The sequence below is a fragment of the Chelonoidis abingdonii genome, chromosome 9 (assembly GCF_003597395.2).
Source record: "Chelonoidis abingdonii isolate Lonesome George chromosome 9, CheloAbing_2.0, whole genome shotgun sequence".
NCBI classification, from domain to species: domain Eukaryota; kingdom Metazoa; phylum Chordata; order Testudines; family Testudinidae; genus Chelonoidis; species Chelonoidis abingdonii.
Window position 1 is genome coordinate 3,428,823 of NC_133777.1, and position 23,805 is coordinate 3,452,627.

The following is a 23,805-nucleotide window of genomic DNA, read 5'->3' on the forward strand; positions in this document are numbered from 1 at the left end:
GACTCCAGTTTAGTGGAGGTCTGTCAGCAGGGACAGAGGGGGCCTGCCAGCGGGGGCACCCTATAGTCATTCTCTATGGTTACCGAGAGTGACGGTAGGAGGCGCTCTAGGTTGCGTCTCTATTGTCAGGATGCTGGAGAGGTGCTGGGCAGCGAGATTAAGGAGCAGCGACGCTCTAGCCCTACCTTTGAGGCCGCGACAGGGTTGGAGCTGGTGCCCTAAGCGGGACTCTATGGTTAGGCGAGGCCGGCGTGGGCAGCAGAGAGCTGGGAAGACAGCGCTCTGGGCCGGCGTTTCGCGTCTCTATGGTTGGAGGCGCGCCAGCCGGAGAGTTGCGTAGGGGTTGGAGCGGCGCTCTAGGCCGGCTGGAGCTCTATGCTCCGGGCCGGTTGCTAGGCTGAGCGGGGCCTAGGCCGCGGCGTGTCCGGGGCGCCATGGCCGCCTCCCCGTCCCCGGCGGCGGGCCCCCCGGACGGACTGTGCGTGCTGTGCTGCGGGGAGCTGGAGGTGGTGGCGCTGGGCCGCTGCGACCACCCGATCTGCTACCGCTGCTCGGTGCGGATGCGGGCGCTGTGCGGGGTGCGGTACTGCGCGGTGTGCCGGGAGGAGCTGGGCCAGGTGAGGCCGGGGAGAGCGCGGGGCCGGCGGGATGAGAAGGGGGTGCGGCCCAGGGTGGGCGGGGAGTAGTTGGAGGGTCCCCGGGGCCGCCCGGCGGGATCGGGGCTGCGCGTGGCTGTGGTTTTCCACGTGTGCACGCCGCTCCGGGTGGGGCCGTCTCGCTGTGGGAGGAAGCCGAAGTAGCTGAAACTCGAGTAACTGCTTTGGTGTAAGTGTTTTGGGGTAGTTTGGGCAGTGACAGGCCATCGCCTGGCCCAGCAGCGTGGGGCGGGCCGGCTGGCTGGCTGGCGGGGAGGGGGGTCTGGAATATGGGACTAAACCTTTGGGGCCTTCAGATTATGCGTCTCGGATCAGAGACACCTCACTGCAGGGGCGGGAAGAAATCCCTCTGGGCTGCCAAGTGCACAGCCCTGCACGGTGAACAGGGTACTAGCAAGGACGTGGTGCCTCCCTCTTCATCGTGAAATGCTCTCTGGCAGGCGAGCAACCCAGATAGATCAATGGGCTGCTGATCTAGTCTGGAGAATCCTGCATTGCTAAATATGGTAACATGTTCCCACGGAGAGCGGCTAAGTATTATTTATCATTCCAGAGACCATCTCTTTGTTCTGCTCGGGGTTTGAAGCTGTCACAACTACAAAAGCTAATTAATCTAATAAAGAGCAAAGACAGCCTTATATATAGAGGGTGGGGACCCAGACCTGCCCTGTTTGTCTGGTAACACCTTAGAGACCAAGATACACGCAGCCAGTAGTACAAAAACTGGCTTAGCTTGAGGAGGGGAGGTTTCTTACTCTGTCTCACTAACAAAACCACCAATTTGGGAATTAATGTGTTGGAATTCATGGAGCTGTAGGAACCCTGACCATAACGTTTACCTGTTAAAGCAAACGTTAATAGAAAGGAGGATTGATGGTGTAGTCCCATATAGTCACACAGCTGTTCTGGACATGGATTCTACTTCTGTGATCCACTGAAATGCTGAACAAATTTGTACTGGAGGTCAGACTGTGGAGATGATGGATCCTAGAATAGTTTGTGGCTAAATCAGATATGTAGCTAGAGAGAAATCCTTTCTATTTCTTTTACATAGAAAAGCTTTCTAGCTTCACTGCTGGGTATATTGCTTGGCCTTGAGCTCTGCCCCTAATGTTGTAGCTACTGTTCAGGTGCAAAGAGAAGGGTTTTGAAAACCAAGATATTAAGAGATTATTTCTCCTCTTTGATTTTTATTTTAAATATTTAAGTAAACCTGTCCTCATTTTCTAGTGTTAGTATTAAGGAGACACCGATAAGTCTGCCTGGATTCTTGCTCTGATTTTAAGCTTGGGAAAAAGTGTTTTACATGCTCTGTTCTGGACTTGTGCAAGTCCTGTATTACAAAACATTGTGATGGTGATGTATCTACTTTTACAGCTCTTTCAAGTAGGAGGATTCTGCAGTGCTTTCTTTAAACAAAGAAAAACCTTATCTGAACTTTATTTAATATGCTTTTATATGTTGAAATTTACCCTTTCTTTACAAATCAGTATTGTGAACTCCTACTGCAGTGCACAAGAGCAGGTCAGCCACATCCAGTTTTCTAATTGCATAGTCTGAAATGTCTCTTTGGAGCTTGGAAGGGGAGCAAGAATGTAGCAAAGTGGCAAACAAACTTTTTTTGCGAAACATAAGAAAACTTTCTCCCACTTGAGTTCTTCAGAGAGGATGAGATGATTTCTGGGTCAGTGCAAAAGGCAATATAGATAATGCTTCAACGTGTGCAATATCCTTTTATTACTACTTTGAATGTACATACTGAGACAATGAAGTGTGTTGGGTTTTCTGACCCATGAATTTATGCAGGGTGACTTTGGAGCAGTTTCTGTGTGTTAGATTTCTGCTGCTCAACAAACCTCTTCTGAATTTCTGCTTCTCTTCTCAACAAGCTTTTGACTTGTTCAGACATCATCCTGGTATGAAGTTGGTGGAAATAAAAGTTATTGGAACCATATTGAACTACTGAACTTCCAAGGTAGTTGACCCTGAAGATGCTGATCTTTTCCCATGGTAGACATCACTTGCCACTTATGCATGCTACATTCTTTGCTGTCATGGTTCCTCACTGCTTTCCCAGTTATCCATTTTTACGGACTTAATTTCCTGTCCAGCCACTGGATTGCCCTTCCTGTCTGCAGTTCATGTTTTCAGTCATATTTACTCCATTGTTCTGTTACCTGTCCTCACTTGATGTTAGATTTAGTGTATTTTCTATCTACTTTTCTTAGAGTGTCAATATGAGCAGGCACTTCTCTTTGCATAATATTAAGAATATAATCCTGGGAGACTAGAAGTGCCAGGGAACTAATCAGCCATTCATCTCTAGGTTGGAGGTTTGAATACAGCTAGGGTTGGTAGTGAGCCTCTGATGGCTGGTGACTGATGTGGAATGAGTTTGAAGGATCTCAGTCCTGTTCCCAAAGAAAAATGTTCACATCACTAAGAACACTGTAGTTAACACTTTTCATTGACGGTCTCAGTAAACAAGTCAAAAAGATGAATGGAGACTCAACACCCTTCATACCCAGAAGAGGAGGTTCTCTGGTCAGAGTTGAGGCACCTTGATGGCAGCGTGGAGAAGCTTGCGCTAGTGTTTCCTGTTTTATAAATAAGACTTCAGTTTCCAGAGCTGCAAGCTGTTTTTCAAGAATGTTAAATTCACATTTAAAAATTGTCAGCCTTCAAAATGTTTATTATTTGTGCAGCACTGATGTGGGGAGAGATCTGAGCCATTTAAGAAATAAGAATTAACACCTGAATTGACTGTGCTAGGAAATGAAATATGAACAGTTTTTCCTTGCCAAATGAAGAGCTCCTCACAAATAAACTGTTTGCATTGGCTGCTTTTCAGTTGCTCTAATCACTTTAGCAACGTGAAGATTGTTTATCGATGTGCATAGGAGACTGAGAGTTTGTGGAAGCCAGAAGTTTGTTTTTCTCCTCATTACTACGTAAATTTGTTAACAGTAGTGTAGAATGCCATACCACTTTATTTAAAGTCCTATTTAGGGATATTGATATGATGTTAATTTTTATCCAGACTACATACATCTTCTGCAGCTCTGTCTTTGTCTTGTTGTACTCTGATGGTTGAAGGTCTTGTTTTAATCCACATGGAGGGCAGCCAGGGTGAGGAAATGCAGATTGGTAAATATGTAATGAGTCAAGTGCATGTGGTTTTATCCACATGGTGGAATGAGAACAAAGCTTAAGTACATGAAACAAGAGTGAATAAAAGGCAGATATTCTACATTCACTTAGTGGTGATCCCAAGTATGAAACATGAAGTTAAACTAACAGCAGGTGCAAGAGAATTGATTATTTGACATTAAACTGCCTGATTTCAGAACGTAACATTTAAATGAAGGTGGTAGTGGAAAGATGTCTCCTACAAAGAAGCTTAGAGGGAGCAGACGGTAATGTTGCTGGGGAAAGTATTTTAGAAAACGGGTAAAAGCTTTATCTCAGTCTGGTAGTTTCTGCACATGTGACTAATCCTCTGGGTCTGCCTCAAGGCCTAGGATTGAAGTAAATTCTGTGAGTAGCGTTTACATATTCCCATTCCTGGGATGTGTTGGCAGTGCAGCATGGCTGGTAGAGAGCTTTCCTGCCCTTCCCTCCCTGTTCTCAAACTTTCTGAGGGCAAGGTTATAAAACAAGGTGTTCCAGCGGCCTGTGTTCCTTTTAACTACAGTTGTAGACAGACTGGAACCTCTCCGGCTGACTAAGACATGAGTGCCTGCCTGCCTGCGGTGGTGGTATGTTTTCTGTTGGTCCTCTTCATGCTGTCTGAGGCTGAATATGATGTTAAGTACCAGTGTGTTCAAACATAGCGCATTTGTAGCTTAGGATGAATTGCTTGGCAAGGGAAGTGCCTATGCTGTAACCTAAGCATGCTTGCAGGATAGACCCTATAGTTGTGGACTTATTACCTCTAAGCATCTAGTTTCTTGCTGCTGTCCAAGGGAGAAGCAAGCTGGTATATTTCTGTCTTTGGTGAAACCAGCTGGTGGTCTTAGCCACATGGACAGGGCATTAACCTTTGCAGCTATTCAATTTTGTAGTAATTGCTATATTTTGTGGGCTCAGCTTTTGTTCCTTATGCCATCTTTCACCCATTTGAATTATTTCAAACAATTCTTTTATTGTAATAATACCTGGCTCTTATATAGCACATTTCATCAGTAGAGCTCAAAGCACTTCAATTTTTAGTGTATTTAGCCTCACAATACCCCTGTGAGGTAGTACTAGGGTGGCTAAGTGACTAGCCCAAGGTCACACAGGGAATTTTTAGTGGAGCAAGGAACTGAACCTGGGTCTCCCAAGGTCTAGGCTAGTGTCCTAACCACTAGGCCATCCTTCCTCACTCCAGAGATCATCTCTGTTTTTTAGTGGCTACAGACTTCCTTTTTAGCCTACCTGTAGTACTGTTGTGTGTGGAAAAAAATCAGGATAGACTGTGGCAGATGAGCTGTGCTGAAAAGAAAGTCCTTGACTGAAGAGTGGAGCTATAGGCACTACAACTGGGTTACTTCGTAGAATAGGTCTGTTAGTAGCATAGTGTTTGTGTGTGATCAAGAAAGGCAGCTAGGAATGTCGGTATGACTAAATATCCTCTGGTGACACACTAATGCAGACTGAAGTAGCAAAAGTAATGGTCATGGAATCAACATAGTGTTTGAGGTAGATGAAAGTAGGTTTAAAGATGAATGACAGTATAGTGTATAAGGGAGTAAGAAAACAGGCCATACTTGTTTGTCATATGCATATTTAGGGATATGTCATGGAGAAGACTCTTGGTTAAATGAAATTACTTTGGAAGAAGCCAGTAGACTCATAATGATCATACTACACGCACACACAGTACCTCAGACCTGCTATTGAGCTGTTGCAAGATATTTCATGAACAATAGCTGTCCTAGTGTCAACTGAAAAACAATTAGAGATCTACTGTAACTTGTCTGAATTGGTGCAGGTGATTCTGACTGTTGCGTTATTGTGTGATTCCTTTGTGTTTCTCTGTTTCTTGGCTGTTTATTTGGGAAGAGAATTATGTTTCCTTTTTATCAGGCTGCTGATTTCTTTGTAAACAATACTTACACAGGATGCATCTGAATTTACTAATCCTTTAAAAAAAATTTTGCATTTTTTTCTTACTGACTCTTGTTAGCTTGTTTCCTTGATGAGACTCTGTCTTAGTTCACTGAGCACTTACATCATAAAAGTGCACAGTATTATCTCCCAGCAGCACATAGGCACTGGGTTGGGGAACAGTGTTCAGTATGTCTAGAATTCAATACACATTTACCAATATTTGTAACAAGTTTAGGTTATAATGGTGATCCAGTGTGGACCACAATAACATACAGTAACTCCTCACTTAACCTTGTAGTTATGTTCCTGAAAAATGCAACTTTAACTGAAACAATGTTAAATGAATCCAATTTTTCCCATAAGATTTAATGTAAATGTGGGGGGTTAGGTTCCAAGGAAATTTTTGGGGGGCAGACAAAAGGCATTATAAACTGTACAGTACTGTACTGGGGAGGTGCCCTGGCTTACCCCTGGGCCTCAGGGTAGGGATGCAGGGTCTGGGAGGGAGTTAGGGTGTGGGAGGGCACTCAGGGTGGGGGTGAGGGAGGAGGCTCAGGGCTGGGGCAGGCAGGAGGTGCAGAGCACTTACCTGAGGCAGCTCCTGTTTGGTGCAGGGAGTGTGCAGGTGGCTCTGCGCAGCGCGGCACTGCCCCCATGGCCACGATTCTGGGAGCTGCCCCCTCGCCGGGCAGGGCCACCCGGAACTCAGGGGCTTTAGGGGCTGCAGGGCCCTGGGCTAAGAGGGCCCCAGGGCCCTAGCCTGCAGCTCTAAAGTCCGTTGGAATGCAGCCCTGCGAGCACGGGCCGGAGGACTCAGGAGGAGCAGGGGCAGCCGCGCAGCCAGTGGCTGGAGAGAAGCGGCACTTTCCTTTTCAAAGCACCGCTTCTCTCCTGCCAGCTTTGAAGGGGGTAAGTGCTGCTTCTTTCTGGCTGCGTGGCTGCCCCTGCTCCTCCTGAGTCCTCCGGCCCGTGCTTGCAGGGCCGCATTCTGAAACAGGCTTTAGAGATTCAGGCCAGGGTCCTGGGGCCCCTGCGTTCCAGATGGCCCTGCCAGTGGGGGGGGAGGGCAGCTTTCCCACTTGCTTCCTCCCTCCCAGAAAGTCCTAAGCGCCGCCAAACAGCTGGGGGAAGCGTGGAGGGAGAGAGTGGGGGAAGGGAAGGGCAGGAGGCGGAGAAGAGGAACTTGTGCAATGGTCTCTTGTAAAGTCAGCCAAACAACGTTATAAGGGAGCATTGCCCAACTTTAAACGAGTATGTTCCCTAACGGAGCAGTGACGTAACTTCGAAACAATGTTAAGTGGGAGGACGTTAAGTGAGGAGTTACTGTACAACTTCATGTGTGCTTTCTCTAATCTTTCCTGTTTGTTGTCTGTAGGTGGTCTTTGGAAGGAAGCTTGCATCCTTTTCAACGATACTAATCAACCAGCTGCAGCATGAGAAGAAATATGACATCTACTTTGCTGATGGAAAAGTTTTTGCACTGTATAGGTAAAACTTAGCATTCTCTCCTCCTGCCTAGCATTATCATATTTTCCCTTCCTTTTTTCCTTGGGTCATCTGAGCAGTGGGCTTTGATACAGGAAGCACACCTAGGAGATGACTTTGATTATAGCTGTGGTTTTGCCTTAGCCTAACAACCCTGGCATCTTCAGTTGATTTCTGGATATATTGGGTTCAGAAAGATGAGGGTAGACAGATTAGAAAAAGGGCCCCAGGCAAGTGTGTACAGCAGGTAGCCTGTGGCTTTAATATGACATCTCTAAAACAATACCTTGTCCTTAGGATGTAACAGGAAATGCATACTGCCCTTAGGTAAAACAGTGCAGACTCAGCTTGTGGAAATTTCATTGCAATGTGTGTATTTTGTACCATGCTGCAGAACGGAGAAAATTGAACATGTGTGCCTGGAAGTGTCCAAGAGACCTGGGGCTGCAAAATGGACACATCTTTAAGTCTGAAATCCTAGGGCTTCAGCGGCTTAATATGTGATTTCTCATTAAAAGTCACTTTTCCGTCTTTCTCACATGCCCTGAGAAAGATGCTGAATGACCTCTGCTCCTTCTATTGGTGCTGTCTCTTTTAATAAGAACAATATCATCACCTGATTTATTAATCATGTTTTTTCATAATGCTTAAAAACCAACCAAGAATGGGACCTTGTGTTTGTGTAGTGCCTCACACGGAGTAGTAGATAGATTGTAAGTCCCTGTCTTGAAGAGCTAATTAGACAGTAGCGACAGAATGAACAATGGGATGGCAGCAAATGTCATATTAGTTGAATGTTTGTTTGGGTTTTTTGTGTGGATTCAGGTAGGAGGGGGATCGGCTAAATGGAAAGATAGGGGACAGAAGATGGGACATGGAAGGGTATAGGGCTGAGCAGTAAATGGAGCCAGTGCCTTTTCTTGGAGACTAGTGCAATGCATTCAGCCTTATTTGGCCCCAGGATGGGATTCAGTAGGTGCATCGGTATTCTCTTATGGCTTAGCGTTTGCTGGATTGGATAGTGGCTTTGGTGGCCTTCTGACCTAGAATGGAAAATGGAAGTATGCTGTGGGATTTTGCTATACTAACTGTCTGAGGAGTTTTCAGATAAGTGAGATATGGTACCACTGTACTAAGTGTTCCCAGAAATGTGTTGCTTGCTGCCTCCTATTATTAGTAAATGACTACAGGATAAGTAGGAAATAAATTCTGATTAATTAAACATGTTTGCTCTGAGCAGTTGCATTTTGTAATGATGTGTCTGGTTAGAAATGTCACAGTTTTTAAAAGACAAACCCAATGATTTGTTGCTGAGATTTCATGAATAGCTGCAGAACGACAGTCAGGAGCTAAACCCATTAAGCTGTTCCCTAATAGCCAGGCCTGTTTCTGCTTCTGCTATCACCTTGGAGAATGGTGCTTTACTTGTTTCCTCTTTCGGTACTAGGACTTCCTCCTCCCTACCCTCCCGCCCCCCAACTATATGACTTAGCTGCAGATGAGGTCACTGTTCGACTATATCATGTAGATAACAATATTGCATGAAGTTGTTGCCCGTCGAAGAGATTTAACTTGATTGGATTTTAACAAATCACGGATTAAACTGCAGACTTTGTACCATTACCTTTGGAGGAAGTTGAGAACACACCCTTGTGTTAGAATCCTCTAACACATTACAGCCTGTTCATAGGCCATGCCACTCTAGTATTGTATCACTTTTCAAGCAGTAGCTGTACTGCTCCCCTCCTGATATTCAAGCTTCCATATAGTTTACTTCAGTTTTGCTCCTAGAATGATCAAGGGTATTTTTGGAATAAGCATAATCTGTAACTGCTTAAAAAAAAGTAACACTCTGTTGCTAATAAAACATTTTTCTTTGCAGTGAAGTGTAGATTCTTTTTCTGAAGTGTAGGTTTTTGGGATAGGATTTGAAATAACCTGGATAAACCTTCCTTGAATATCTTTCTCCTTTAGGAAGCTACTGCAGCATGAATGCCCTCTGTGTCCAGATGTGCGGCCATTCAACACCATTGTGGACTTGGAACAGCACATGAGAAAACAGCATGAGCTCTTCTGTTGTAAACTTTGTGTTAAACACCTGAAGGTGAGCCATAAAAATGTGCTTTAGGGTAGGGAAAAAGAGACTTCATTGCATGGGAATCTGTGTAACTGTAAGTTTGTAGGAGTCTTGCTGGAGAGAGAGGGGCGGAACGGAAAAGAGGACACGGTGGAGAAATGGAATCAATGACCCAATAGAAGTTTCTTCCACCTCACCAATTCTGTTTGAGTGACTTGCAGCATTTTATAACCACCACTTGTCATAAATTGGTTAATTAAGGAAATCTAAGGCTTTCGGTCTGGATTCTATTTTAAATATATATATATTTATAGCCCAGCCATCTCAAAAAAACTTATGACGTTAGCTCCACCCCAGGTATGGATTAATGCCGTGGGTCTAATTTCCTGCTTGCAGTCACATCAGAAAGTCTGACTATAGAGATCTGCTTTCTGTACAATCTCTTATTTTAATTTTTTTTTGTGTATTATGTTTTTAAAAAACAACCACCCAAAACTCATTCTAAAAACGTTCAGCACCTATTCAGAGAACCAGGTGCATAATAGGACCTCAGAGTCCTCCTCAAGAGCAAAACCAACTCAGAGGTATTTAGAACTTGCATGAGTTCATATACATGATGAGAACTCACCTGAGCAAGTTAAAGTGGGCCTTAAAACTGCATATTGCTATCTTTTTTCCTATACGGTTACAGTTTTTAATGACCATTGTTATGTGGCCTGTGATGTGCAGGAGGTCAGATTAGATTATCATGATGGAGATGATCATAATGGTCCCTTCTGGTCTTAAAGTCTTGAGTCTGTGTAGAGCTAGACAGTTAATATTTTATACCATCTTAAATTTGAGCTTTCAGAGTGGAAAGCAGCACTCTAGTCGAAGTGGTTCAGCTAAAATCACCAGCTGCTGCTGCTGAAAGAACACTTGTAACCTCTAACCTCCAATGTGACTGATACTCATCTGCACTGGTTAATGTAGAGGGAAGGAATTCCTTCCTGCTTCAGTCTGTTGATGTTAATGAAGCCAAAGTAATCCCTGCCCAAGATGAGTTTAATACCTTTGGTCTAGACAAGATATATATTGAATATCTACCACCAGTTTTTGGAGAGTATTTGGCAATGTTAATTTTTTGGTTCACTTTCAAACAGTTATATCGAATCAATGCCTAATGTTGTTTGTATATACACCTCTGCCCCAATATAATGCGCCCTGATATAACACAAATTCGAATATAATGCGATAAAGCAGTGCTCCGGGTGTGTGTGTGCTGCGCACTTCTGAGGGATCAAAGCAAGTTCAATATAATGCGGTTTCATCTATAACGTGGTAAGATTTTTTGACTCCCGAGGACAGTGTTATATCGGGGTAGAGGTGTATGTGTATTTTGTTGGTATCCTCAGTTTTATAAGCTCTCTTCCTAGAGAAACAAATTCCATGCCAGGAGTGACAAGATATTGGCAAGTGATACAGCAGTTGTGGACTGAGACAATGTTTGCGTATAGGCCTGGCACTCAGTAGCTATATGAGGAATGTTACCAAATGCATAACGGCTGACTCATTTCATTTTACATTTTCCCAATCTTGGGTAAGCAGAATACTAAGTGTTTTCAGAAGATGGTTTAGATTTAAAGACTTTTCCTACAGAGTTTGTAACCCAAACTGCTACATTGTTAGCACATGAAACAAAATTTATTAGGAGAAAAATGAAACTGACTGGTCTGTTTTCCTTGTTCCAGGTGAGTGAAATGTAAATTAGATTTAAGTGGGAGAGGGACTTGAATTCTTACACCCATTCGCTGAACCATTTAACCACAGATTGTTCATGGCTTGAAAGTGGGAAATTGCTTTGACTAGTAATGTTGGCCAATGACATCAAGATTGGTAGAACCTGATTTACTCCATCAGTAAACTGCGTATTTCTCTGTTGACATGAGGTAATTCTTTCTTTAAGATCTTTACACATGAACGTAAGTGGTATTCCCGCAAAGACCTCGCTCGACATCGAATACATGGGGACCCAGACGACACATCTCATCGTGGGCATCCCCTTTGTAAATTCTGTGATGAGCGTTATTTAGACAACGACGAGTTATTGAAACACTTGAGACGAGATCACTATTTCTGCCACTTTTGTGATTCAGATGGTGCTCAGGAATATTACAGGTTTGTGAGAGTGGCTGACCTGGGTTTCTTTTAATTCAAGTAAAGATTTAAATCTTGATGGAAAGGTGGTTGCATCTGCTTTCAATCTCTGAGAGTAGGTTGTCCAAAGGCACCCAACGCAAGAGTGAGCAGATTGCTTTTGATCTTTGTTTGAATTTGCATTGAGGATGGAATGCTGGGACTGATAGACTGACCTTTTCTCCTGTTTGATGTCTCTTCTGAAGCTAACAGACATGCTGTACTGAAAATGGGCTGTATGTATTGCTTAGTGCAATATCAGTGCAAACGGAGCCATTGAGCTTTAAAAGTTGTATAAAACTGTACATATGAATGAGAGATACTGATTATACCATGTGCAGTGCAGTGAATTGGCCTTAAATGCTGTGGCAAGAGGCAATCCTTCTGAACGCAGCAGCAGTCCTCAGTGGCAGACTGGAAATGCCGAGCGGCTATGGCTAAGTTTCCATTTAATAAAGGAACAGAGGTTTGTAGAGAACTATGTAATCAGTGCAGCAGCTGGTCTCTATTTTTGTGTTTAAAATCAATGTATTTATTACTGCTCCCTCGCTTTCCGTTTTTAAGTGAATTTGCTGGTACTTAATTCTCATGGGGAAGTCCGAGGGTCTGGGAAGTATCTGAGCCATATTTGGGAAATTAGCCTTTGAGACTTAGGAAGACACAATGGATGGTTTAGGATTATTGGACAGATACATCAGATGGATGTTTCTGATGATGATTTCACTACAAATCATTTTAACTGGTAATCTTTAGGGCTCACATTAACGCACTAAGATGAGTGAGACAGGTCACACGTCTGAGATCTTGCTTCATACTGGCTGCAGATTCAGACAGCTCATCATCCATTTATATCCAGTTCATGCTTTTAAGGTTTCTTCACATTTGAAGGCTAAAAACAAAAATTAGACTCTGGAGTGCAGTTGTGTGGCAATTTCTGCAGCTCTGCTACATAAGCCCATAATAGCCAACAGTCTAAGATTTATTTGGGGAAAAGTAGGTCTGAATAAAGTTCCTTTTATGGAGGAGATTTTGTGCAGGGCTAATGTGACAAGGTCAGGGAGGTATCATGCAGTGAATTTGGTTTAAATGAGACATGCAATAAACTGTTCTGTGTCCTGACACACAGAGAAGCGAGTACGGAAGATCGCTATTCTAGAGTTTGCAAAATGGAGTGACAACACTCAAAGTAAAGAATGAACAATTCTTTTAAGTTGACTGCATTGCTGAACTAACCAATCGATGTCTGCCCTCTTCCCAGCGATTACGAATACCTTCGCGAACACTTCCGTGAAAAGCATTTCCTTTGTGAAGAGGGACAGTGCAGTGCAGAACAGTTCACTCATGCTTTCCGTACAGAAATAGATTACAAAGCACACAAAACAGCCTGCCACAGCAAAAACAGGGCCGAGGCCAGACAGAACCGACAGATTGATCTTCAGTTCAACTATGCTCCCAGGCACCAACGGAGGAATGAGAGTAAGTCAGATTGGAAAGAACAAGTTGCCAGAAATACCTTCTGATTTCTTAATGCTTTGAAAGTTTTCATGAACTCGGTCTGTAAGTTGGCCATTTGTGGACTGAAAACTCATTTCATCCCATTTCAAAATAAGAGGATTATTTTCACAGCTGACTTTCTGATCTAGCTTAGAATTGCTTGAGATACAGGTAATATGAATGAAGGGAGTGATAACCATGGTACTGCGAGGGGTACATCTGGTACTAAAAGTGGGGAGATAACATGGGTGTTTTTTACTTTATTGGAAGCTGTACATGGAAATCTCTGCACATCAAGGTGAAATTTGTCCTAAACTTGAATCACAATCTTATAATATATGGAATCCATATACTGCTAAATGCATTTTAATGCAATAATGGTAAAGGCTAACTGGTTTTATAAAATCAGTGGTTGCTGATTGTAAGATGTTAAAACATATTGGTACAAAAGGACTTTTCCTGACTCTCAATCACCTATGGAGCGATAGTGTTACGTTCCTAGATTAGAAGAGCAACGGAGAGAATGATTGGACATGTTTCCTGGTCAGGTGTTGTAGGTGGAGAGGACTATGAAGAAGTTGACAGATATAACAGACAAGGACGACCAGGTAGATCGGGACTCCGAGGAGGACAGCAAAACAGAAGAGGGAGCTGGAGATATAAGAGGTGAGTAACCCAGCGTGCTGTAGAACTTACTGCAGAAGATGAAATATTTTCTTATTTCTTAAATTTTATAAACTTATAAAGAATTATAAAGTTTGTAGACGATACCAAGCTGGGAGTGGTTGCAAGTGCTTTGGAGGATAGAATTAAAATTCAAAATGATCTGGACAAACTGGAGAAATGGTCTGAAGTAAATAGGATGAAATTCAATAAGGACAAATGCAAAATGCTCCACTTAGGAAGGAACAAACAATTGCACACATACAAAATGGGAAATGACAGCCTAGGAAGAAGTACTGTGGAAAGGGATCTAGGGGTTATAGGGGATCACAAGCTAAATACTGTATCAGTGACCAGTGTAACACTGTTGCAAAAAGCAAACATCATTCTGGGCTTTATTAACAGGAGTGTTGTAAGCAAGACAGGAGAAGTAATTCTTCCGCTCTACTCTGGCTAATAAGGCCTCAGCTGGAGTACTGTGTCCGGTTCCGGATGTCACATTTCAGGAAAGATGTGGACAAATTGGAGAAAGTCCTGAAAAGAGCAACAGAAATGATTAAAGGTCTAGAAAACACGACCTATGAGGGAAGATGGAAAAAATTGGGTTTGTTTAGTCTGGAGAAGAGAAGACTGAGAGGGAACATAACAGTTCAATTTTCAATTACGTAAAAGGTTGTTACAAGGAGGGGGGTGAAAAATTGTTCTCCTTAACCTGTGAGGATGGGACAAGTAGCAGGGAGCTTAAATTGCAGCAAGGGAGGTTTAGTTTGGAAATTAGGAAAAATGTCTTAACTGTCAGGGTAGATAAGCACTGGAACAAATTGCCTAAGAAGGTTGTGAAATCTCCATCAGGAGAGGATTTTGTAGAATCTGTTCTTAAACACCTCTCAGGTACCGTCTAGAGTACAGGGGATTCGACAAGATGACCTATTGAAGTCCCTTTTCCAGTCCCACCTCTATGATTCTATGATGGTATTTTGGTGGGAGGAAAATGAGGAAACTGCAGTACCACCTCCTTAGATAAGGATGTGACTAGTTTTCGGTAGAAGTCTGGACACCACACGCACACAATTAAACAAAAGTATTTTACAAGAAATTTCGATTCTCTGCGTTATAGATGAGCATTGTAATCTTAAAGCTATCCTGAACTCTCCAACATGTGGGTTAGTATAACCGAGAATTTTCTGGTTTAAGATAGTTATTTTCATGCTTGACTTTTTGAAGTAGGATTTTCTGAAGTAACTGATGTGCCTTTGCAAGCTTAGCGGACCTTTTTAGGTTTGGGCAATCATTAAGTTCCTGTTCTAAGAACCGTGCTTTTTTATTGAAATAACAGATCTCTGGTGGGCGTGTGCTTTGGAAAAAGAAGAGGGTTAAGTATTGAAATTAAACGGCACTATGTCTCCTTTCATTCACACAAGAGCTTTGTACCTACTGTGTGTCTATTTTTCTTTCTTGCTGGGCAGTCAGTGGGGTGTTCGTTACCGGTAATTTCACTGGGAAAATCCATCTCCAGGCATCATATACATTGGTGTTTCGCATGTGGATCTTGCATGTGTTGGAAGTTTATGATGAACCATATTACACTGAGTTACTTGGACTAACAAATGAGGTTTTCGTACCTTGAAAATGTATGGGAGAGACTAGTGTTCCTATGCATCTCTGATATTCCCATCCTGGTTCCTGCTGTACTTAAATATCAGTTATCGCTGTGTGGCAGGGGTTCTCAAACTGGGGATTGGGACCCTTCAGGGGGTTGCGAGTTCATTACTTGGGGGGTCATGAGCTGTCAACCTCCACCCCAAGCCCCACTTGCCTTCAGCATTTATAATGGTGTTAAATATATTAAAAGGGTGTTTAATTTATTAGGGGGGTCGCACTCAGAGGCTTACGATGTGAAAGGGGTCACCAATTAAAAAAAGTTTGAGACCCACTGCTGCATGGAATTTAAAAGTCCAATGAATGAATTTTGCCTGTTTCATCAAAGCCTGAACCTGGATGTGATGATATGAATTAAGTTGAGTTTCAGTTGCAACATTTCCCAGCAGGTGGCAGCATAAGGCAGTTGACATAAAGTAGTTTGAATATGAAATTTAAAGATGAGAATTGGAGTGAGAGACAAAGGTGCTTAAAAGCCCATTAGTCCTTTCTGTTAGACCTAAAAAACCTGTCCTGCCCTGTAGGGAAGAAGAGGACCGAGATATTGCAGCAGCAGTCAGGGCATCAGTAGCAGCAAAACGGCAAGAAGAAAAGAAACAAGTCGAGGATAAAGAGTATAGCAGTCGAGGTAAAAAAGAAGAATTGAGGGATCCAGACGTGTCCAACACTAAACGAGTGCCAAAGCCTTCAAATGAAGCCACAGGTTAGTTGTGTGTGTGTGTTCTGATGACTAGAGAATTCCAACAGGCATGGGCAAAGGTGTGAACGGTTATGGAATGCATGGCAAAGAATTGATTTTGGCCATTAAAGAGACCAGCACAGCTAGTCTGCCTTGAAACATGTCCAAATGTAATTCCTTCCTTTGGGATTCCGGCAGCGTGTTCATATTTTAAATGTATCTGGGCAGAAATACTTGAACAACCAAAATAATCAAACCAAAGTGTGAACAACATCCTGATTTGGCGTACAGACAGTGGTAGGTTTAGATTGCACTCTTCTCCCTTGGTGTGAAGAATTTAATTTCCAATATTGGTGTAAAATTGCTAGAATCAGAAAGCTAAGGCCTGCCATGTGGTACTTTTTCAAGTGAGGTCAGTTTGGGCTTTAAATATTATATACTAAGTACTAGTGTTTTAATTTCATTCTGTAACCTACGTGGAAAACATTCTGGATACAGTATCCTAAAATACACTGAAGACTCGTATGGCATTAACATCTTTATTTGGATTATATTTGGAGTCAAGTATCAAACCCGTCATACATAAACCAGTGGCTTAGTGTCACTCTTCTTGACTATCACTAATGTGCTGCAAGTTAAACCCAGGACATGGGGAAACAGTAGCAAATGTAGTTATCAGAACGAAAGTGCATTTTTACATTCGTGTAAAGTGCACATCCATTCTTCTGAATTAGAATATCACAGCTAACAGCAGCATGTAGTACCAAAAACAGAATTAGTTGTGGTATCCTGATGCTCGTTGATAGTTCCCAGGCGGAAATGAATGAATTTTAGTTAAGAGCATTTCTTTGGTCTTTTTGTCAAAGTTCCAAAAGAAGCAGCTGCTAATGGTGCTTTAAGCCAAGATGACTTTCCAGCGATTGGCTCAGCTGCAGGGCCCCTACAATGGTAAGTTTGTGCAAGATCATAGCAAAGTGAAGTCTGGTTTATAAGCTCACTTGGGTTCCGAGTTTGGCAGATAATAGTTGTACAGATAATTTTGAAGTTAAATTATTTCTGAGACATTACTCCCTCTTCCCCCAAATTCTGGCTACGCAAACCACCCACGTGGCCTCAGTGGGACTGCTTGACAAGGTGTAGGCTGTCACTTCCCATGAGTTGCTCAATCTAAACGTTTCTTCAGATAAGTTTCTAATCATCCCATATCCCATCCTCTTGGATCACTACTCCTTTTCTAGTCCTGCAGTTTATCTCCAGTAGATACACATCCACACTCCCACAGTACCTGCTGGCCATCTTCCACTGAAGCCAGTGGTGGTCTCTAAAGTGGCTACCAGGTCACCGTCTCGAAGCTGGTGGCTACTGGAGTGCCCTTCGAAAGCCTGTGGTTGCTTCTGCTGTGTCCCGGTCTGGAATGTGAGGCTTCTAAGGCAGTGTCCAAGTCCCGGCCCAGGCAATGTGCTGCTGAAGTCTCACTAGACTTGCAGTGTGACATCTCATGGGAGGGCTTTTGTAGCACATGACCTATTTGTAAGCACGCATCCATTTTAATTTTACCCACAATTACTTGTGAGTCTCGACGCCTCTTCTAAGCAATAGTATTTTTGAGGGAAAACTGAAGATGTTGAGTTCTTTCTGCCCAGTGGATTTGTGCCTCCTCTGTGCTGACCTTGTGACTGCTGTATCCAGTGTTGTTTTCCATTCCCACAGCTCTGCTCAGCCAGCATCAGTTAAGCTGAAGGAAGAAGATTTCCCAAGCCTTTCCTCCTCTGCAGCACCCACCATCACTTCTGGGGTGTCCTTAACATACACAGTTGCTGCCAAGAAAACAGCCTTTCAAGAGGAGGACTTTCCGGCTCTGGTATCCAAAATGAGGCCTAATGCTAGAACAGTGTCTAACATCACATCTGCATGGAGCAACAGTTCCAATAAAAGCACAGTTAAAGCCGTCACTTCCCTCAGCGTCAGTTCAAACCATCTGGCCAAAAAACCAGCTCCCTCGAACAGCAATAAAGGAAGCAGGAAGAGCGGTAAACTCTCCCTATCAGATGACGAAGACAGTGGCAGTGGCTTGACAACCCAGGAGATCAGAAATACACCGACAATGTTTGATGTATCCTCCTTGCTGGCAGCTTCCACCTCACAGACTTTTACTAAAGTGAGCAAGAAAAAGAAGATGGGAGTTGAGAAGCAAAGAGCATCATCCCCCCAGCTGCCAGAGGAGACTTTGCCTCCTGCATCGGCTTTGGAAAAACTGGCAGAAGCTGAGCAGATGCCAAGTGCCCCTGCAAATCTTCACCTCCTCGACAGATCCGCAGCTGTCTTGAATGGTGACTTGGAAAAATCAGTAGCAATTTGTAGTGCATCCAAAGAGCCACCTGGCCTTAAAAAGCCTCCAGGGACTAACCAATGCCCTTTATCTCAGGAAGACTTCCCAGCGCTCGGGAGCTCGGGACCATCTAGAATGCCACCACCAGGTAACCCCTGCAAAAAGTCAGTCCCATTCTGACTAGCTCAAATAAATGGGGTATGTGAAAGGGGCAAAAGAGAGGAGTGGCTTCCATGGGTAGCTAAAATTACTCTTAAAATAGGAACAGTTTCCTGTAGCTTGCAGAGCTAGAGCGTAAAGTAGAAACATTTTAGCCCAGCAAACCTCATTGAGCAGTTTGAACTCCTCCCCTGCAGCCCTGTCCTGTTAAAATTCCATTGAAATGTTGGGACATACCTGCCTCATGCAACAGCAGAGCTGCTGTGTTCGGTCTGGCACTTAGGGTGACTTGTAGTTAAGCAGCCAGCCTCTGAACACTCCTGCTTGTCTAATGAGTAATGCCAGGTGTACCTGTGTGCTTGAGTATTCCAAGGGTTAGTCTGGAAGCTCCTTCGTGGAGGGACAGTCTGTCTTTCCACTGTGTGTGAACAGTACCTAGCAGCATGATCACAGTATAGATACACGTAGGCTTGATCGGTCAGCTACTCTAGGTTTACGCTCATGTAATGCACTTGCCTTTAGTGGTGCTATGATGGGTGTAGCTGAAGTAACACAACAGTGAATCAGGCCCCTAGAATTGTGTAGTTTAATGTAGTCTGTGTGTATAGCTAATAGATAGGGCAGTTCACTCATAAACACAGTCCTGCTGCTTTCCTAGTGGAAAATTCCTGCGGAGAGCTCTCCCAGAGCAAAAGAATGACCTAAATGACAGGGAAGAATCTGTGCTTTGGAGGAAAGTATCACTGAGAAGTTGCGAGCTGGTAGCTACTATTTCAGATTGCAGTAGGTCAGTGTCTCTCATACACTCAGTGCAGCACATGGCAGTTGCATCTCATGAAGGTGGCAACACAACCACCATTGGTGGTAGAGTAACGCTAGCTGGCAGCCTGCTGGAAAATGTCCACTGTGTGGTTCAGGTGAAGTAAAGTTGTGCCCTTGCCATTTGTGCCATTATGTAAAAATGGGTTTTCCACAAGTGCATGTTTGTACTTCACTTTCTGTCGAAGCAGTAAACCAAGAGTTAGGGCTTGAGCTTTGTGTCCGAAGAACAGCCAGTTTGTAGCATCTCTTGGACTGACTAGGATCAGTGGCCTGTAAAACAGCAGATTAATCCCTTCATTTGAACTGTCTTCAGATGCATTGGTTCCTGTTGATCTGTGTGGATCTTATAAATGGTAACGTATCATCTCTGCAGACTTTTGAGGGAAGGGAAGGACTGGATCTGAGAGATGATGGGCTGTGTAGCATAGACAGTGCACTAACTTCCTCTCCATTCTGTGTTATTTGAATCTAGGCTTTAACTCTGTGGCGCTATTAAAGAGTCCCCCTCCACCTCCGGGGCTGTCAGTGCCTGTTAGTAAACCACCTCCAGGTTTTACTGTTATTCCATCCACCACTGTCTCTGATCCTGTCACTACATCTCAGAACGAGTAAGTAAAAGCACTTCGAGAATTCACATTAGTCTACACACAATTTGTGTTTCAATTCCTCCATGTAGGGCTTCTCAATATTGCACTCTGCTTTGGGGCGATTAGCCTGAACAGGTGAGGTTTAAGAGGCCAGCAGTATACGAAAGTAAGGACCTGATTCAGATCTCAGTTATAGGGTTTGTGAGTCAGATTCTTGCTGATGTGTAGAGAGGTAGGTGTCAGTTACATTTTGGTAGATAGGTCTGAATCCGAGCAAGTCTAAACAGATGCAACATGTGTTATTTGTGGGGGGAGGGGTTGGGGGGCAGGAGGGGAGGATGGACAACTGACCGACCAGCTCCGAGTCCCTCATATTTGTCCCTGAACTACAACAAGAAATCCTTAAAAACCTTGCATAGTGACTCCATCTCACCAAGGGAAGCATGACTTGCTGTCAAAGAAAGCTGCTCACTTCTAGTGTTGCACAAACACATGAAAGTTCCCTGCATAAGACACCCACACTCATAGTTTGTAAACACCAACCTGAATTTGAAAGTGGGTTTTTAATTACCTGGGATTTGTGGAGTTTCCACCTGATGCCACCACGCTCTTTAAGTAACTTGTGCAGTGAGGCAGTGGGTTGGGTTATGATAGATCAGAAACCTTTTTCCATTCTGCTTCCATATTGCAGGAATCCTTATTGCTGGAGCAATAAGCAGAGTCTTGAATTTGCCTCCACTCTAGTAATTGCAATATGCTGCTGCCTTGTAATAGCTCACTATGACTCACCTACGCGTAGAAATATTTGTCTGCATATGGGAACTTGCTTTTGGGGGGGAATTTACAAAGTACTCAAGCCTCTAAATGCCACTCTTAGTTCTGATTCTTTCCAAGGTTGGTCTCTTTGCCATGTCTGCAGCGGGATGGGAGAAGGGGCCATTTTCTTTTTGTTTTCCATTAAGATTGCTAACACGAGATAACTGTCATCCTCATGCAGACATCGTGGGTTGTAAATAACTCCGCTTTGGTCCCAGTATGCACAAGGCCTTCGTGACTTGTATCACTTAGTTATCACAGTTCATGAAGCGTGTTTCAGACCAGGCCAGTCTGGATCACGAATAGATTAAACTTGCATTTTAAGTGTTCTCCCCATCCAGGAAGAACGGGGAGCAGATACTCTAATCCTCAGGTGATGCCATTCCAGCATCTCCTTGGGATGGGTGCATGTTGCCAATGGGAGTTCCGTGTATAATTGGGTGAAGCGGGTAGCATACCCCGTGGTGAGAGATTGGCAAGGGCCAGTGTAACAAATCTAAGGCATTTTTCAGCCCCTTTTCATTGCATGGAGTGTTAATTCACTTTCTTTCCAAATGCAGGCCAAAACCCTGTCGAGGATCTTACTTGATACCCGAACATTTTCAACAAAGGAACATTCAGTTAATACAGTCTATAAAGGACTTTCTTCAAAGTGATGAGTCTAGATTCAATAAATTTAAAACTCATTCTGGACAGTTCAGACAGGTAAGTAGTGGAAACCCTTAGAAATATTTGAAGTCCTACTTGGTTGTCAGCTCATTGAGGGTTGAGACAATAATGAACGGTGAGGTTGAGCGGTTAGAGGTACTGAGGGATGAATTTCACCCTCAGTCAGTAGACTCTTCCTTTTCATTGCTAATTGTCCTGATTCTCTTTTAAATAAAGGGGCTAATTTCTGCGGCAGAGTATTACCAAAGCTGCCGAGAGCTGCTTGGAGAGAACTTCATGAAAATCTTTAATGAGTTATTGGTGTTGTTGCCAGACGCAGCTAAGCAGCAGGAACTGCTTTCTGCTCACAATGACTTCAGAATCAAGGAGAAACAAGGCTCAAACAAACCCAAAAAGAACAAAAAGAATGTCTGGCAAATGGACTCTGCTTCTGCCCTGGACTGCTGCATCTGCCCGACGTGTCAGCAAGTGCTGACTCAGCAGGACATAGTCTCTCACAAAGCTTTGCATATTGAGGATGAAGAATTCCCTTCCTTACAAGCAATCAGCAGAATCATCACTTAGCTTTCACAAAGACCAATAAAACAGTCTCCATTTTAAACGTGCACTTTTTGGAATGAGGTTTGACAATGTAGTGCAGCCTGTGACCTGTGAGGGTCAGTTGAGTAGTCTACGCAGTTAGCATTGGGAGGTTCAGTGCAGCCCTACCTAAAAGTGCTGTGTAAAGGGATCACTGGACTACACCTGTATCTAATTAACACCCAAAATGTTAGCATTGTAAACACCTGATTAGAAACTTGCTAACTTTGCAGGTTCGTCAGGCGAGTGGCCACCTTCCACCTTGCAAGACGCTACAGTTAAAAGGTGGAAATCTATCATTGCTATTGGTGGAAACAACTCTACAGTGGTTTCCTTAATATTCTGGTTACAGCTAATATTCTATTTTTGTGGCCACAAAGAGGGAGGTAACTGGCGCAGAGTTAAGAAGAGAGATGGAAACTGCGACATTGGTGAATAAGACCATTAAAATGTATGCTGTAAACACCTTGCCATTTATATAGCAAAGAATATTCCTGGCTGAAAGCTAAAATACTACTACTTGAATTGGACTGATCTTTCTCTGTGGTTAGTTGAACCTGGGATTTGAAGTTGCCTCTGACTTTCTATGTAATCGTGTTCTTTAAAGAAACTTATTTTGTAGGACTGCATGTAGTAAAGTAGTGTTCAAAGCTTTATTCTCTTCAAAGGGCATTTGGTTCACTGTAATTTTATTTAACAACTGCCATGTTTGATTTCTTGGATGTGTTACTGGTGTTAGCACAAAACAGACAGCAAATTGGAACATGAAATGCTGCTGGTTGCTGAGCATTCTGTTGCTCTGCAGTGCCTTTAAGTGCATTTATCTGTTGACAGTGGTCTGCACTGAAAAGGACAAGATGTTAAGAATTGTAGGAGTCTTTTACTTCCTGGTACTCCCTTGGTGGCAACAGTCTGGAGGAGCTTTGCTCCTACCACTTGGCATTTATAAATCCCAGTTGGAGGGGCTGGGGGGATCTGTCAGTCATCTGAAGGAACTCCTCCAGCAGCAGCTTTAACTGGAGGGAATGTCAAGAAGCTTTCCTGTGGGGCACTTTCATAGCTGTAGCTTCTGAGTGTCTGAGACACACCAGTCATGGCAGACCATGTTTAATTTTTACCACATAGGAATAGAAATGAAAATTAGTTTTTGAGTGACAAGACACTGCTTTTATTTAAGCAACACTTCTATGAAACTGAGCTTGAGCTGTTGAAGCATTAGTCTTGGCTACAGAAATGAGTTATCTTTGCCTTCTCTTTTATTATTGATTTTGCTTGATGCCAGACTGCACTATCTGTGGGTTATTTGTTTTCATATAACTCAGGATATTTTTCAGTACCTGATCTTGTACCATTAGTCATAAGGCCAGGCTATATCCCCTGAAATGGAGAAGAGAAATGATTTTCTAAGGGGTGTATCTTGTTGCATGATTGTGTATATTATGCATGTCTACATAGCAAAGGTTAATGTTTTCAAATGATTGTTCCTAAGTTCTAAATCTCTATTTCCCATGCAGTAGAGACTGGTATTTTTACGTTGGTCATGCTACCAGAATTAAAAAGTACTTTCACTATGAAAGCACTTACATGCTTCTCTGTTAGCTATTGACCCGTGATGTAAACTGCTTTCCCCTTGTCACTTAATTTGATTTATAAAGTTCAGAGGTGATGAAATGCATATTCTTTGAAAGAGCATCTTGTGTCTTCCCTTTATTTTCAGTTAGTTTCTTCTGTATTATCAAACTGTATGTAGGCCTCACCTAGGGGATTGAGAACTTGAAATGACCCATCTATCTAGCCTGATGCAGGTTCATTGTTCCATGTGCTCACATCATTAAATAAAGTATTACTGGAGTTTTGAGGCC

General features: G+C 43.3%; 1 protein-coding gene across 2 annotated transcripts; it reads left to right on the top strand.

The window, feature by feature from the left end:
- Nucleotides 1-199: 199 nt before the first annotated feature.
- ZNF598 (zinc finger protein 598, E3 ubiquitin ligase) lies at nt 200-23,799 on the top strand. 2 transcript variants are annotated; one of them, XM_032762773.2, is made up of 12 exons: nt 200-617; nt 7,126-7,238; nt 9,210-9,339; nt 11,258-11,469; nt 12,746-12,963; nt 13,530-13,647; nt 15,828-16,006; nt 16,849-16,930; nt 17,693-18,459; nt 19,765-19,900; nt 21,256-21,400; nt 21,581-23,799. In XM_032762773.2, exons 1-12 carry the CDS (start codon nt 435-437, stop codon nt 21,926-21,928), a joined length of 2,631 nt encoding a protein of 876 aa, XP_032618664.1. In that variant the 5' UTR covers nt 200-434; the 3' UTR covers nt 21,929-23,799. The 2 variants fall into 2 exon arrangements, with proteins under 2 accessions (XP_032618664.1, XP_032618665.1); XM_032762774.2 differs by having other exon boundaries at nt 388-554.
- The last annotated feature ends 6 nt before the right edge of the window (nt 23,800-23,805 follow it).

Bases quoted from the DNA above. Each gene is read 5' to 3' on its own strand.
- ZNF598 (XM_032762773.2), top strand. From the start codon at position 435: ATGGCCGCCTCCCCGTCCCCGGCGGCGGGCCCCCCGGACGGACTGTGC. The intron at 13,648-15,827 runs GTGAGTAACCCA...CCTGCCCTGTAG, and splicing joins GGGAGCTGGAGATATAAGAG to GGAAGAAGAGGACCGAGATA. The intron at 19,901-21,255 runs GTAAGTAAAAGC...TTCCAAATGCAG, and splicing joins GTCACTACATCTCAGAACGA to GCCAAAACCCTGTCGAGGAT.